General features: G+C 60.9%; 2 protein-coding genes across 2 annotated transcripts; one reads left to right on the forward strand and one right to left on the reverse strand.

Annotated features, from left to right (window-relative positions):
• Window positions 1-14: 14 nt before the first annotated feature.
• CHLRE_01g004000v5 (uncharacterized protein) lies at window positions 15-3,997 on the reverse strand. Its single transcript, XM_001703711.2, has 8 exons — window positions 3,530-3,997; window positions 3,128-3,215; window positions 2,745-2,853; window positions 2,487-2,517; window positions 2,261-2,290; window positions 1,874-1,934; window positions 1,188-1,295; window positions 15-909 (listed from the first exon to the last, which is right to left on the reverse strand). The coding sequence occupies exons 1-8, from the start codon at window positions 3,592-3,594 to the stop codon at window positions 784-786; spliced, it is 618 nt and encodes a 205-aa protein (XP_001703763.2). The 5' UTR covers window positions 3,595-3,997; the 3' UTR covers window positions 15-783.
• An 8,010-nt stretch (window positions 3,998-12,007) lies between these two features.
• On the forward strand, window positions 12,008-14,589 carry CHLRE_01g004050v5 (uncharacterized protein). The gene is made up of 3 exons (XM_043058163.1): window positions 12,008-12,438; window positions 13,550-13,717; window positions 13,840-14,589. Exons 2-3 carry the CDS (start codon window positions 13,581-13,583, stop codon window positions 14,030-14,032), a joined length of 330 nt encoding a protein of 109 aa, XP_042928077.1. The 5' UTR covers window positions 12,008-12,438; window positions 13,550-13,580; the 3' UTR covers window positions 14,033-14,589.
• Window positions 14,590-14,812: the final 223 nt, after the last annotated feature.

Raw genomic sequence — 14,812 nt, forward strand, 5'->3', positions numbered from 1 at the left:
TTAACTAGCTTTGATGATGCGGGGAGCTTGTTACGATATGTATGGGTTCGCAGAAGCAAAAAAGGTGTGAAAGGTAACAATGGAGGCTCCTACACTGCCTTTGCTTGTGAACTCCGTTCGCACCCAAATCAAATGGTAGCCGTTGTAATATGCAGGCTGCCGATCAAAGTGACATACTCGCGGTGCAACCGGGGCCGGGCGCCTGCCTCAGGATCCTTTTCACAACCCGCTCTCCAGCCACACCCGAGTGGGTTCCAATATAAAAGAGTAGACACAAGGAGCCAGCCATGTAGTACTAGGCTTTCTTTCTCGTAGACGGGCTCGTTTCGCACCAGCAGTGCACGAGGACGCACAAGGGTCCACATGAAAAACCGTGACACGCCACTCTAGCATGCACGGAAAATTGGCGCCCCAAGCCCTCAATTTTACTCCCATGTTCGTCTTGCCTGACAAAACTGCACGATGAGCGTGAGCACTTACACGGGTTCGAGTCCAGGTGGCCCCTCCAGTTAGCTCCCTTGAGTCCGGGCGCGAAACCGGCAACATGACGGTCACGGTCGCCGCTAGTCGATGCAGTTCAAAGCCTTGAGAGACCTCGGATGCATGGTTGCATGTCCAGCCAGGCCCAGGCAGTTCCGCGTCGTTCCGCCTTGTGACGCACGCTCCCCCGGCTGCTCGTTTGCCCACGCGTCTACAAGTCTACAACCCTCGCTCGCACAGCCTCAGATCTACAAACGGCGCTTCGCTCCCACCCCTCAATCCTTGCCCCCCTGCCGCCCACCTCTACTGCCCCTTCTGCGTGCTCTTCCACAGCTCCGCCACCAGCGGCCCCAGCGTGGGGTGGTCCATCCACTTAGTCATCGCCGCTGGGCTGGGGCTGGTGCTGATCTCCTTGAGCATCACCCAGAACTGCATCGGGGGGCGGGGGGGGGGGGTAAGCAATGCGGGATGAATGGGTTCTGTGAGCTGCACTAGCTGTTGGCAGGACAGTTGAAAGGCAGAGCAAAGGGAGGGACCGACGCCTTCACAAAACCCTAGCCTGAGCACCTGCCTTAGCTATTCCTGGATCGCGCCTGCTCCCAAGGCCCCAAGCCGTTTGCTCGCCCCGAAAACTCCCACGCCACGCCTGCCCGCCCCCAGCCCCCCGCCTCCCCACCTCCTCTGCCCGCCTTTTCCCCCCTACACACCTGCGGGTCGTTCTGCGCCTTGAGGATGACCTGGGGGTCCGTGGTCTTGACCAGGTAGCTCAGGTCCAGACGCCCCAACACACTCGCGCCCCACATCTCCCGAAAGTACTGCGGCGGGGCCACGGGCGGGGAGGGGGCGGAAGGGGTTTGTCAAAACCAAACCCAAAGTCAATCGACAGGGGTAGCCCTCCATGTAACAGCTTGAAGTGGGCCAGTCGTGTGCGGGCAGGCACACGGCATCGCCTGTGCATGCAAATGCAAGACGCCGTCGAGTGCTCATGAATGCGACATGATATGAAGGCACAGTCCCACCAACATAGGTGCACCGCGGCCATGCCATGAGGACCATCTCCAGCCGAGAGAGAAACCGCCATACCCGTGGCTGGCTACCGAACTTCGCAACAATGCGTCAACCTCCGCACGAAGCGTGTCTAGGGCACTACGCCATGAGTCGAAACCAAGCCTCAGCCCGCCACAGCCCCAGCCTGCCACAGACCGCCGGGGCCAACAGCCAGCGGCACTAACGTAGAACCAGGCAACTCCCGTGCATGCCTCGCGTTTGCGCGCATGCATGCGAGTACCTACGTTCCGAGGGTGGGGAAGCCTCGTACGGTAACCACGGCCCACCTGCGCCTGCCTCGCACTTTCCACCACAATGACCACCACAGGCACAACTCCGCACCTACCTTGAGAAACTCCTGGTGGGCCACGGGGTCACCACTGACGCGCTCCTCCTGCTCCACCCACCTGTTGTGGTGGTAATGGATCGGGCATTGTGAGCGGGTTGCCATCACGGACCGGAGCAACCTTGAGCCGCTATGGCCAGCACGCATCACGCAGTATGCGCGTAAGCAACAAAGCCAGGCCGTAACCCACATTGCCTGTCTGCGTGCTGCCCTGCTGGCTGCACCCTTCTGGCCTCAGACACAGCCGGCCTGCCGTGCGCCCGAGTCCCGACGGCGGCTGGAGCAGCTGCCCGCTGGCGCACGTCATGGACAGCCCTCTACCCCTCTCTCAACACACAACGCACTGTGTACGTGCCAGCCGGCGTGAACCCAAGTGGGGCAACTCACTTGCGGTACTCGGCGACACTCTGCTTGAGCCTGGGGCCAGGCGGAGTGTTGAGGCAAGCGCACATGGCCTTTTTGGCGATGCAAGCATATGCATCAAACGAAAGCATGCAATCGCCATGGCAGTACGAACACGAACGGCAACTGGCCTACGTGACTAAAGCACAGCCAGGCGCAAACTCAATGGAGTCACGCCAATATCATGACCATTGCAACGCCGCGCACTGACCCCGCAAACATCTGATTCAACGTGAAGCCACCTGCGTCGACAGTTACGTAATGGCAGAGAGTAATGGTTTAGATGCTTAGATGGTCGTACTGCGTCGGCTTCCAGCCACATGACCCCATCCCTATTCGGCACGCAGCCTGTGCCTTTCCAAGGGCGTGTCCTCTGAAGCGGCCCTGTGCCAAACCGCCCCCCTGTTTCCCATGACCCAGAGCCCTGCGTTATTTTGCCCCTCGCTCAGCCGCGTCGCCGCACACGCACCCTCCAGCATCTGTGCGTTGGTGGTGCGCAGGTACTCCTTGGCCGCTGGGTCCTGACTTAGCTCCAGGCGCTTGATGAAGATCTCATAGCGGTCCGACATCTCCTGCATCTGCAGCCGAGAACGCGCGCGCACGGGCAAAGTTAGCATCTGGTCATGGGCGGCAGCTGCAGCTGCGAAGCAGTGCGCACGGACAGGCGTGAACCCGGCACAAACGTCTGTAATCATGTCGCAGTAAAACACGTTGGCGTCGATACGCGCCCCTTCGCCGCAGCCACCCTCCGCCCCAGCCGCACACCACCCCAGCCGCATTCCACCCCAGCCGCCCTCCACCCCACAGCCGCCCTCCTCCGCCTCAGCCGCCCTCCACGCACTCCAGCCGCACCTTATCCAAGTACATCTGCTTGCCCTGCAGGTCAAAGTCCGGGAAGCGCCCAGCCATGCCCGACAGCTGCGTGGCCTCCTGCACAATTCTGCGCAGTTGCGAGGAAACAGGCGTGGGTGGGTTGCGCGCAGTGGCGCCAGCGACGCGCAAACACTGCTGCTGCTGACTGCCGCCCCGTTGCAGCCATAGGCGGCCAGGACCCCAAGAACGCATTGCCTTGTCAGCCCCTTTACAAAAACGACGTCAACGCCGCGGCCGCTAGCAGTACACTTTGCAGCGGTGCGACCGCACTGTGCGGCCACCATATGCCTCGGGCCCCGGAGCCTAGACGGCCGGCAGCGGGTGTGCCAGCACGTCGCTGTCACCACCGGCCCCACCCCGCTGTCCAGAAGCCCAGCTCACTTGTTAAACTCGTTCATGACCAGGTCGCTCCGAAACACGGGGCTGTTAAAGAGCCGCTCATACATCTCCTCGTGTGAAGAGGAGCGGGCGCAAACGGAGGGAGGCTTGTGGAAGTCCCAGCGACCTCGTGCCACCGACCGGCGATGGCCCTGGCTTACATGAGCCGTATATGAGCATGAGCAAGCGCCATTGCATTTGGCCGAGGTGTGAAGCCTTGTGGCGCGGGCTGCACGTAGCGCCATGATAGAGCTCAGGGCAATGCCCGCACTGGCAATTAAATTGGTTTGACCGTTTTGACGTCTAATTGTGGTTCATAGAGGGTAGATTGGGCACACCGCCCTCCTGCCGATTCGCGGCGTGCGCTTGCTTTTGCCTTGGGGCAAGGTTGCGGCTTACGTGGACGGGCCTATCGCACACTGCCAAAATTTGCCACGTCAGAGCTCCAGCTAATGTGTAGGCTGATGAAATTTCCATTCCAAATCGGATTCCATATCGGGTACACGAAATCCTTGGCATGGCCGACAACGCGCGACGTCAGGTGCCATGCAGCCCGGGGGCAGGGCCCGAGGAAACAAAGCGCCGGACCCCATGCCCCGAAATCTCCCGGGGCCAACCTTGAGGGGACGACCGACCGCTCCGCCGCCAACAGTCCGCACGTGCTCATCTAGAACCGTGCCTAACCCACGAAGTGTCCCCTCCCGCAGGCTCCCGCCCATCTGCACGGCCTGCCCTCCTGTCTTCCATTCACATGGGGCTTTGGCGGGCTTCGGCTTGGCTTCGACTCATGCGCGTAACACTATGAAGGTCGGCAGCCAACCAGAGGGCGGATGTTGTTTCTCTGGGTCGCAGACGGCCCTTCGCGGCGTGGGTACGGCGTGCCCCCGCTTGTCGGGCTGTCCCTTCACTTGTAATCCGCATTCATATACAACCGAACGTGCACAGCCACCCATTGACGTTCCGTTTAGGGGCTAAAATCCCGCCATTTGATGCCAAAGTGGTGCCAATCAATGACTCTTGAGGAGCGCTACGACGTTGTGCCATCGGCGATCCTGTTCTGGGACTTCGGTTACACGCAGGATTTCATCCACGGAAATCCCCTCGACCCGCCCCCACCCCCCGGTCAACTCTCTGCCATGTGATGCATGGGCAGTGTGCATTGGCAGCCTTGGCAGACGTGAGTTCATGCGCACCAGCGCTTGAGAGGCCCGCTGTGTCAGTGCGCATGTGTTGAATGTGGAGACTGGTCCCGACATGCCCACGCCAGGACACGCATATTGGCCCTCTCGCGCTTTGTTTGTGCTTATTACGGCATAACGTTCATAATTGAGCCACAAGAACTACATTTGGCCCTTAGTTCTGCTTGTGGGGCGCTTCCCGAAATCCGTCAGGATGGGCCCGGCGGAACCTGAGCAAAACTAGTCTCACCCGTCTCATTATTGACGTGCTTCTCATATCCATGCGGACCGGGCATTTGCATGGCAAGCATCAGGAGGCGAAGCACACGCACACGCCACGCACCGTGGAACCCCCCTTCAAGACTTCAACCCTCGTGAGCAGATGCGTCCGGACGCTTAGCGCCCAGATATGCTCACTACTGATTGCTGTCTGCACCCCTTGCCTCCTTGTCTGCGTATGCTTGCGTCCCTTGCCGCCCCTGCGGAGGATTCGTTTGCGTTGGCTGCTTGTGGCTTCCTGGTGTCGCATGGCATGCACCGCACGCGCCCATGCCGACCGCAGTGAGGAGGGTGGGAAAGTTGCCGCCGGGGGGCATCTTGGGGGGTGGGTCTGGTCGGGCATCTGTCTCGCGCGGCATCTTGGTTGCCGCCGGGCGGCATCTTGGTTGGCGGCAGGGGTGCCGCTGCGCATCTCAGCTGCAACCCGCCCCAATCTGAGTTTGGGGGACCGGTCCCGCCGCGCATCTCAGTTGCCGCCCGCCCCAAGCCAAGTTTGGGAGACCAGTCCCGCCGCGCAACTCGGTTGACACGCATCCCAATCTGAGTTTAGCAGGGCGGCCCCGCTGCACAACTCAGTTAGCGCGCGCACATATGTGGATTTGAGAGCCAAGCATCGTGCTGTAGTGTTTGCACGGTAGTAGGTGCACGGCTGCATGGCGGCACGCACAGCGGAAGCGGGTAGCCCAAAAACGGGCAGCCCGCTCCCATCCCCGTCAACTCTCTCACATATAGGCTGCAGACACAGACTGCAGACACAGGCTCTATGCAGCAAACGATATTCGTGTGCGAAGCCTTGAAAGAAGGCAAGGAAGCAAGAACTCTGGTGATCAGCAGTTCCTTCAGCGCGCTTCATAGTCCTAGACAGTGCTTTAATTGAGTACCACTCAGCAACTGGAATGATCGTAGACACCCCGGGCGCCCTTAAATGGGCAAAGTTGCCAGCAAGCTGCCGCGAACCAGGGCAGAGGGCAGGTCCACTCCCATCGAAATTTGCGCGAGCCGTCAAAGTGCGCGTTCGGCCGCGCTAATCTATATATTTAATACCCAACAGCAAAGTAGTCTACGGCACCCGGGGCTATATCGCGGGCGTTCCCGAGTTCATTCCCGCCTCGTCGCGAGTCGGGGCCGAGCCCATGCTGAGCGTCCGCCCAGAGCCCACGCGCTCGTTTTAACAAATGCCGCCCGGCACTGGGCCTTTTAACGCTACACATCACAACTCTTGCGCGCTAGACTGCAAAAACAGGCAACTGTAAGGAAGATTGCGTGCACGCTTTGACAAATTGATATGGACAAGGGCACAAATGGTGCTCTGGGGGCAAGCGCCGGCCCTATCTATCTCCTTATAACATATAGATACGATAACTGGCGCGTGCCGGGGCGTGCGGGTCATGTAGGTCTCCGGGCTGGGCGCACACCTTGGCGCACACTGTTGCCGCAGCGCTTGGCCTCCCCTGAGCTCCCCGACACGTTCCCTTGCCGCGATGGGCCACGCAACCCGGCTGTGCCTCGTGACCAATAATTCCTCATGTCGTTACATGCATGTTGGCCGCATTCTGCCTGGGGGCTGGGGCCATGGGCGTGCCCCTGCGTATAGCCATGTGTGCCAGGGGAGGCCCTCCCCTGATGTGTGCACGCGCGTGTGCGCCGCACACCCGCCTCAAACCGCTTCGTTCTTTCTCATCTGATATATAACATATGCCTGCAACATGCGCGCATTACATGCGGCACAGTACACGCAGTACGTAGAGGTTAGGCAGGTAGTTCACGCCCCAGCCCGCGCAGGAAACGGCGAAACCGTGTCAACCAACGGGTGCTGGTGCCCATGCCGGCGCGGGTGTTGGCAATCAGATGTGCATAGCATATGTATGACACCAGGTAGGGCATCTGAGGCGCGGGTACGCGAAAAACGTGCAGGCCGGGACCGGGCGCGAAACATGCGAATTCCCGCACACGAATTGCGTCCACATATGCGCGCCGTTTGAGCCGCGAGTTTGGGCTACGCCCAGACCATATGCCCTAGATAGAACTTTTGGAGCTGTCGGAATTATATCGGGCAGCCTGGACAAGAGCGGCCATCAGCGGTTCCATGCGCGCGCCCCGGGGCAGCTCCAGGACGCGTCAAATTCAGGCACGCCACGTCTGTGTGCTTGAGAGACCGCATACAACAGATGGGCGGCCGCTGGCATGTGAAAATCCATCCCTACCAGCCAGTCGACATGGTGCGATGCTCCCGCACAAGAACCCTGTCGCACAATCGATCGTTATTGATCTTCCGACCCGGCAAACAAGCCTTACGTGAGGTCTAGTTAGAACTTTTGGGGTCGGGAATTTCTTAGCGGCGCTGCGCTGTGCGTTGCCGGTCCAAATGCCAACCGCTCGCGGAACTAGTCTCCCCGCTCCCTTGCTGGGCCCGTTAAGAAATTCCCGTCGCGACAGACTGGTCGGTATGGTAGCATAGATTGCATTATGCCTGGCTGGGGCATCTAATTGCGCGCGCCGAGCACCTGCACGCGACACATGCTCACCGGGCACAGCCAAAGCAGCGCCACAAGTGCGCTCCGAAAGCTAGGGGCTTTCATACGCACTTCCTAAGACTATGATGGTTGTTTGGAACCGATAGGGACAGCTAGGGCCGTGGAAGTCGGCCAGTCGGTCGGTTCAGTCGCGATTGGACATGGTGGGACGCAGGGCGGCGAGTTTTATGCTAGGCCCCGGGGCGGGGACGTTCTAAGTACATGAATGGCCGAAAACCGCGGCCGAAGCAGCGAAGCACGGTGGTCGCCCGGTTTCGGCCCCATCGCGATGGGAGTCCAGGACCTGCCCTCTGCCCTGCCGCGAACCAGTGGTTCGTCTTTGGCAAACACCCCCAAACTGCCTACAGTTTTAATGGTCCCGTAGTGTTACATACTGTCAACCATATCCCTTACTATGGAGCTTCTAACTCGCTCAGTTCAGGGACTGAACCAAGAGAGGGGAGCTGCCAGAAGCCTTGCTGGAAAATGCGAGCAAATACCAATACTGCAACAACTCTACTGTATATGTAAACACCTACCGCTACGCAGTACTCCGGCTTGCCCCTCCCCCCTCACGGCGCTCCATGCCGTGCGCCCCGGAATGCGGTGTGGGGATGGGGTGGGATAGGATGGACTGGCGGATGGTGGAAGTATCATATAGGTCTGCTGGGGGCTGCGAGCAGCCATACTACCGGTCATGATATTGCCTTCGGTAGCTCAGGGCGCCGCGGGCTGGGGGTGGGTAAGTGAGCGGGGATGGGGGCTCGGACTCAGCGGGGGCACGGACTCAGGGCGTGGAAGCCAGCGAGAAGCGGGCGAGAGTAACGCCGATGTGCCGGGTGATGTGCGAGCAGAATACAGAACGCGGCATTCGTCATTACGGGGAAACTAAAACAGATAGCGCCAACCTTTTGCGCCTCGCGCTTTCGCGCGCAATTTCCAGGATCCTCCAACGCGTCGATTCCTCCGTCTTGCGTCCTTCCGTGCCGGGAGCCTTGATTATCGATACAATTTGTGATATATTGTATGTTGCGCTGGAGCTCTAATGCAAACGCTACGCTTGTGCGTTTACCCCGCTCTGGCATAGGGCTTGCGTTTTCATAATGTTACGCTTTGCAATACATACATAGAAAGGCGCATTATTTGCACGACAAATTTCGCTGCGCTCGGGTTTCAAGGTTATAACTCAAGTCAAAACTGGAATAACCGGGAGGGCCCCCCGCGGCGAGCTCGATGCGACCGCAATGGCTATTGCCCCTCCCCCTTCGGGGGAAGGGGCAAGCCAACATTCAGGCAAGCAATCCCGCCCCAACTGCTGGGTTGTCAGTTGCCGCTGTCCACCGCCATCGGTCGCCCCGCCATCCACCCACCATCCTGTGAATCCCCCCGACCGTCCTGTGATCTCCTAGGCTCCTTTCTGAGGGGAAATCCCATCTGATGTCGGGAAACTAGGTTGTGGATTCTTCCCCCGCGCGCAATTTTCAATGGCGTCGGACCGCATCTGAGTTGCCGCGCGGGGGCCCCGGCCGCATCTGACACGGCCCCCCGGCCCAATCTTAGTTGTCGGCACAGGCCGCCGCCCCAAACTTGGACCCCCGCCAACCACAACTAAGTTGCTGCCACAGCCCGGTTTCCGCAACCGTACGACCAGACTCAATCCACAACTTTCCGGATTTCCCAGTGCGACCGGGATGAGCCATGCAGCGATCGCGCTGTCGTTACTTCCTCGGCCGCCCGGCCCCCTTGCTCATTTATTTAACCGCATCCGTCACGTCCCCGTACTTAGTGTTCTTCGTTTAGTCCCCCCGCGCAGCGCACAGCCATAACAGCCACAGCCTGCAGCCCAGCTTGCGCACCATGTCCTCGCGGTTGCTTTGGGGTTGACGTTGCTTGCCTCGCGCCTAGCGCCATAGCTTCTACGCTGCAGTGCATCACGCCTCCTGTCCCTCCCTCCCTCCCTTACATGTCGTGCTGGGCACCGGTGGCGCTGGTGTTCTCCAGGTTGGTTTCGGGCGCATCCTTTCTGGTAGTCCCAACGCCAGCCCGGCCGGCGTCGTCCAGCCCAGCCATCCCAATACAGCAGCCACCTTCCGTCAGCCAGCCATGGGCGCGACCGTCCACAGCGTTTACCGTCGGTTACGAGGTAACATGTGAATTCGCAACTTGCGCTACTGACTGCCTACTCTCGTGCCGCCTGCAAGCCCACTCCGCCTTCCGCTCTGGTCTACGTACGCTTTAGTTCCGCAACACTCGTCAATAACAGGACAGTACAGGGATAATCGCCCCTGGGCCCCGGCAAGTTCACGCTGGTATCTGTTGCCCAGTGGCAGGGACCTACTTGAGGTCCCGTCTTCAAGTGTTTGGCAAGGGCGAGCCTCCCGCTTGCGGGTGCAGCCACCATTCACGCGGTAGCGCATGCGCCCGCATCGCCACTTCCTCGGCAACTTCTTCTACTGGTTCACTACATGGCTGCGCGCTATTTTTAACGTCCACTTATCCGTTTTCGATCAGACAGCAATTGCAGCCTGCATCCTACTGCCTTAGACGACAACACACACTCGTTTCGTCCGCGCTCGCCGTTCCGCCTTCCATGTAGTGCTCTGGGTGTCAGTCAGCCTGATCCTTTTACCTACTTGTGTCTATCCGGGCATCAGCATGGCTAACAGCAAACGGCGCCGCGTGGAGGTCACCGAGGCATCCGGCATCGCGGAGCAGGTCATCGCGCTCCATCGCAATCCTCGCCGCCCGCGCACGCTTCGCCCCCGGCGGACATGCCGCCCTCTGCGACAACCCGCGGGGTCATCTACGCCGCCCCCGCGGCCGCATCGGCTACGTTATTTGTGATTATTTGGTTTACTCCTGGGTTCTGTCTACTTGGTTTTGGGTTCATGTGCCGCCGCCCCCGCGGCCGCCTTGGCGACGACGTGCCGCCGCCCCCGCCGCGGCCGCATCGGCTACGTTCCGCCGCCCCCGCGGCCGCCCTGGCGCTGCGCCGCCGCCCCCGCGGCCGCCCTGGTTCTGCGCCGCCGCCCCCGCGGCCGCCCTGGCTACGTGCCGCCGCCCCCGCGGCCGCCCTGGTTCTGCGCCGCCGCCCCCGCGGCCGCCCTGGCTAGGTGCCGCCGCCCCCACGGCCGCCCTGGCTACGTGCCGCCGCCCCCGCGGCCGCCTCGGCTACGTGCCGCCGCCCCCGCGGCCGCCTTGGTCACGTGCCGCCTCGGCTTCGTGCCGCCGCCCCCGCGGCCGCCTTGGTCACGTGCCGCCGCCCCCATGGCGGCGTGTCGCCATCACGTCATCCCAAAAGGAGTATTCGTTGCGGGCGTGCGCGGCGGCGGCCTCCCAACCCATACACAGCCCTCTGGAGATGACGCCACCGGCGATACCGGCCGATCCAGGGGTTTCAGTGTGTCGAGTACCGTGTGCCTTGCCTGCAGTGCCCCTAGCCCGCGCATGCACACCCCACTAACGCACCTGCCCCCACCCGGCCGGCAGCCGCCGCCCCGTGCGGCTGCCGGTTTCCTGACGGGTGTGGGGAACCGCAATGCGGTCCGCATCCGTCAACTGATTGCTGTCTGCACCCCTTGCCTCCTTGTCTGCGTATGCTTGCGTCCCTTGCCGCCCCTGCGGAGGATTCGTTTGCGTTGGCTGCTTGTGGCTTCCTGGTGTCGCATGGCATGCACCGCACGCGCCCATGCCGACCGCAGTGCGACCGGGATGAGCCATGCAGCGATCGCGCTGTCGTTACTTCCTCGGCCGCCCGGCCCCCTTGCTCATTTATTTAACCGCATCCGTCACGTCCCCGTACTTAGTGTTCTTCGTTTAGTCACCCCGCGCAGCGCACAGCCATAACAGCCACAGCCTGCAGCCCGGCTTGCGCACCATGTCCTCGCGGTTGCTTTGGGGTTGACGTTGCTTGCCTCGCGCCTAGCGCCATAGCTTCTACGCTGCAGTGCATCACGCCTCCTGTCCCTCCCTCCCTCCCTTACATGTCGTGCTGGGCACCGGTGGCACTGGTGTTCTCCAGGTTGGTTGGCTTGCCCCTTCCCCCGAAGGGGGAGGGGCGGAAGCCATTGCGGTCGCATCGAGTTCCCGGGTGGGGCCCCCTCGGTTATGACAGTTTTACCTTGAGTTATTTCTCGGGAAACCCGAGCACAGCAGGCGAGTGGCATGTGAGAACTACGCTCTGGAATATGTGCGTAGCGATGCGAAACTTGGCAAAAACAGAAGCTCAGCGGTAGGACGAAGTTCAGCGGAGGAGTAACGCGCAAGTGCAGGACGAACCCACAAAGGTCTACGCAATGACGAGCATTGAAAATGCAAAGGTGCAAACGCTGGCACCTATATTGCAACGCTTGATTATGGCGACAGGATTGAGTTGCTGGACGGGCGGGTCAGTACACAGAGGTTCCCAATGTAAAGGACGTCATTATACTTGGACCATAACCAGCTCATATAATGTGTTGCCGCTCAAGCGGCATCACATCAGCACTTGTTGTGAGGCCCTCATCCGCGCAGAAGAGCGCGAGCACCGTGGAATAGTATTACGTTGTGCAGTTACTGGTAGTTTTAAGGGTCCCCGTGAAGGAAGGTCGCACTAGCGACAGCAAGGCCACTTGCAGTGTCGCAATAACGCCAACGCGGTTTACAGCGCATTTCCAATTATCGCTATCAAGTTGGGAATGATCTTTTTGACGCAGTAGGCTACGTCGTAGCAATGGTGCTCGGACAAGTGGTCGATGCGCACATGTTCGTGCGAGGGCCATGAACGCACTAGAACAAGCTTTCGCGGAGTACTCAGAAGCCGTCGCCCAGCTTGGAGACTTGGGCGATAACATTGGCGTGCTCGAGATACACTATGTAGACGAGGGCCGGGCACGAACCGCTGCAGCTACCCTTCTCGCGCAGTACACAGCCTCTAACCCTCTACCAGGACGCAGTCGGCCAAGTGGGGACCTTGTACTTGCATGTACCGCGATATGATGCGTTCTGCGCCACGACTAACGCGACCTGAACACATGTGGGGAGATGCAATAGCTGTGCACTCGGCTGCGCGCGCGCTGGCCTTGAACCTGACAGTGCGGACATCCGTAATGATAGAGCCAGAAGTGTATGCATTTGGAGGGACACAACCTATGCTGTGTGCTGGCTCCCACAGCCTCGACCCGTCACGCCCTGTTACCTGATCCGCGGCTGTCACCTGCGCCTGTGCACGGGATTCTACGTGCTGCTGCGTCCCTTTCGGGGCACGCATGACACGGGGCGCCCGGAGGGGGGAGGGGCAAGCCGGGGTACTGCGCAGCGGTAGGGGTTTCGGGCGCATCCTTTCTGGTAGTCCCAACGCCAGCCCGGCCGGCGTCGTCCAGCCCAGCCATCCCAATACAGCAGCCACCTTCCGTCAGCCAGCCATGGGCGCGACCGTCCACAGCGTTTACCGTCGGTTACGAGGTAACATGTGAATTCGCAACTTGCGCTACTGACTGCCTACTCTCGTGCCGCCTGCAAGCCCACTCCGCCTTCCGCTCTGGTCTACGTACGCTTTAGTTCCGCAACACTCGTCAATACCGGTACAACCGCACAAGAAAGTCACAAAACTGTCCGAGCCATTGCACAACGGCACAGTTTGGGCCCAGGGGCGCCGCATGAAAGATTGAGGCTGAGGTGGCTTATCCCCAGGAAGATACGAGCCCTAATCCGCCTCGTGGCCCTGCCTGCCGCCTCTGCCCCATGCCTCCCCTGCCCCACGCACCCTGCAATTGCCCGCTCCAAGCCGCGGTCAGTGCGTGCATGGGTTGCTGTCGGCGGGCCCACCCTCAGCGCCACCATCACTTACGGGCTCCTGAGCAATGAGGAGAATCGACGCTTCTGTCTGTCCGCACTGCGCGCTCCCAGAACACTAGTGACGAGCACCCAAAGATGCCGTGCTGCACTGGGTGGCGACTAGAATGCGCCTGTCGCGGCGCGCGGGCGCGATAGGCGGCGGTGCGAAAGACATTTTGACAAGACATTTGACGCGTCGGCGCCCCCCCCCCCCCGCCCCAACTGCCCGTTCGCTGCAGACCCTCGCGTTCTCTACCGCCGCTTATAGCTATGCCTGGCCAGATCACTGGCTGGGTCACGGACGCCCAGCTGGTGGCCCAGTTTGGCAGCGGCCAGGAGACGGCCGCCCAGCTGGAGGGCCGGCAGGCGACCGCGTTCGGCAGCGGCCAGGACGAGGTGGCGATGGGGTGCAAACGCCTGAAGCAGACCAACCCGGTCTTCTACACGGTCCACGCGAACATTGCGGGAAGTTGATCCACATCGCCAGGGCGGTCGGGCGGGCTGGGAAGAATGTTTCCGTGTGGTGCAGCAACTGCAAAAAGAGCATCGGCATCGACATTGAGAAGTGGGGCCTGGAGGTGGTCGGCAGCGGCACCGAGGCGGCGGCGGTGGAGGGGGCGGCGAGGTGCGTGGTCGGCGGCGGCACCGAGGCGGCGGCGGCGGGGGCGGCGGCGGCAGAGGCGGCGGCGGCGGAGGTCATTGACCTGTGCGACAGCGACTGAACGGCAGGTGCAGGTGCAGGTGTAGGTTTGGGGCTGCGCCTGCGAGTGAGGCTGTGCAGGTGCTCTGGTGCTGTGGGGTTCAATGGTGCTGTGGGGTTCAAGCAGAGATTCGCTGAGTGCAGGTTTCAGGTTGGGTTTTGGTGTGGCTGTTCCCGGCAGTCAGAGCGGGTCAGCGTTTCGGGCTGTGTGCCCGAGTCAGCCGGTTTGGGGCAGGGGAGGGTTCCCTGGTTTGGGGTTTGGGGTTTGTGAGTACGGCCAAGTGGTGGCCGCGCAGGTTTTGTGGCGTCTTGTAAGGCATCGGGTTGTGAGGGTTCAGAGTCAGATTCAGGGTTCAGAGTCAGGTTCAGAGTCAGGTTCAGAGTCCATGGGCGCCGTCCGTGACGCAGCAGCCGCAGCAGCCGGCTGGCGCGGGAACCTTTGGCGGCCGCGACCGCAAAGAGATGACACATACTTTAAGCAAGGCCTCCAAGGGGAGGTAATCCACAATGGCCTCGCATAGCTCTTCCCTCTGGACGGGGAACAACTGGATGCTGGCACGGCTTCTGATCATAAACAGATTGCATTGGTTACAAGTGCATGTTGTTTTCCGGTTGCCCTCCCCAGGTACCCAGCAGTGCTGGGACGGCCCGCTAGGGAACTGCCACAGTGCTGGGAAAATGGTTGTCCCAACCACTCAAAGCGCTAGCCAATCCCCGAAATTCGCACCAGGGGAATTCCCGATTCCCACCCTGTATTCAGGCGGCGCCCGGGGCACCCAGCAGTGAGGGGGCACGCATTCCG

Source organism: Chlamydomonas reinhardtii, chromosome 1 (genome assembly GCF_000002595.2).
Source record: "Chlamydomonas reinhardtii strain CC-503 cw92 mt+ chromosome 1, whole genome shotgun sequence".
Lineage (NCBI taxonomy): Eukaryota > Viridiplantae > Chlorophyta > Chlorophyceae > Chlamydomonadales > Chlamydomonadaceae > Chlamydomonas > Chlamydomonas reinhardtii.

What these genes read in the sequence shown, in the direction of transcription:
- CHLRE_01g004000v5 (XM_001703711.2), bottom strand. Translation starts at nt 3,594, where the DNA reads ATGTATGAGCGGCTCTTTAACAGCCCCGTGTTTCGGAGCGACCTGGTC. An exon ending in AGCAGATGTACTTGGATAAG is followed by an intron (nt 2,854 to 3,127) that starts GTGCGGCTGGAG and finishes TCTCGGCTGCAG; the next exon opens with ATGCAGGAGATGTCGGACCG. An exon ending in AGGCGCAGAACGACCCGCAG is followed by an intron (nt 910 to 1,187) that starts GTGTGTAGGGGG and finishes CCCCCGATGCAG; the next exon opens with TTCTGGGTGATGCTCAAGGA.
- CHLRE_01g004050v5 (XM_043058163.1), top strand. Translation starts at nt 13,581, where the DNA reads ATGCCTGGCCAGATCACTGGCTGGGTCACGGACGCCCAGCTGGTGGCC. An exon ending in CAGGACGAGGTGGCGATGGG is followed by an intron (nt 13,718 to 13,839) that starts GTGCAAACGCCT and finishes CGTGTGGTGCAG; the next exon opens with CAACTGCAAAAAGAGCATCG.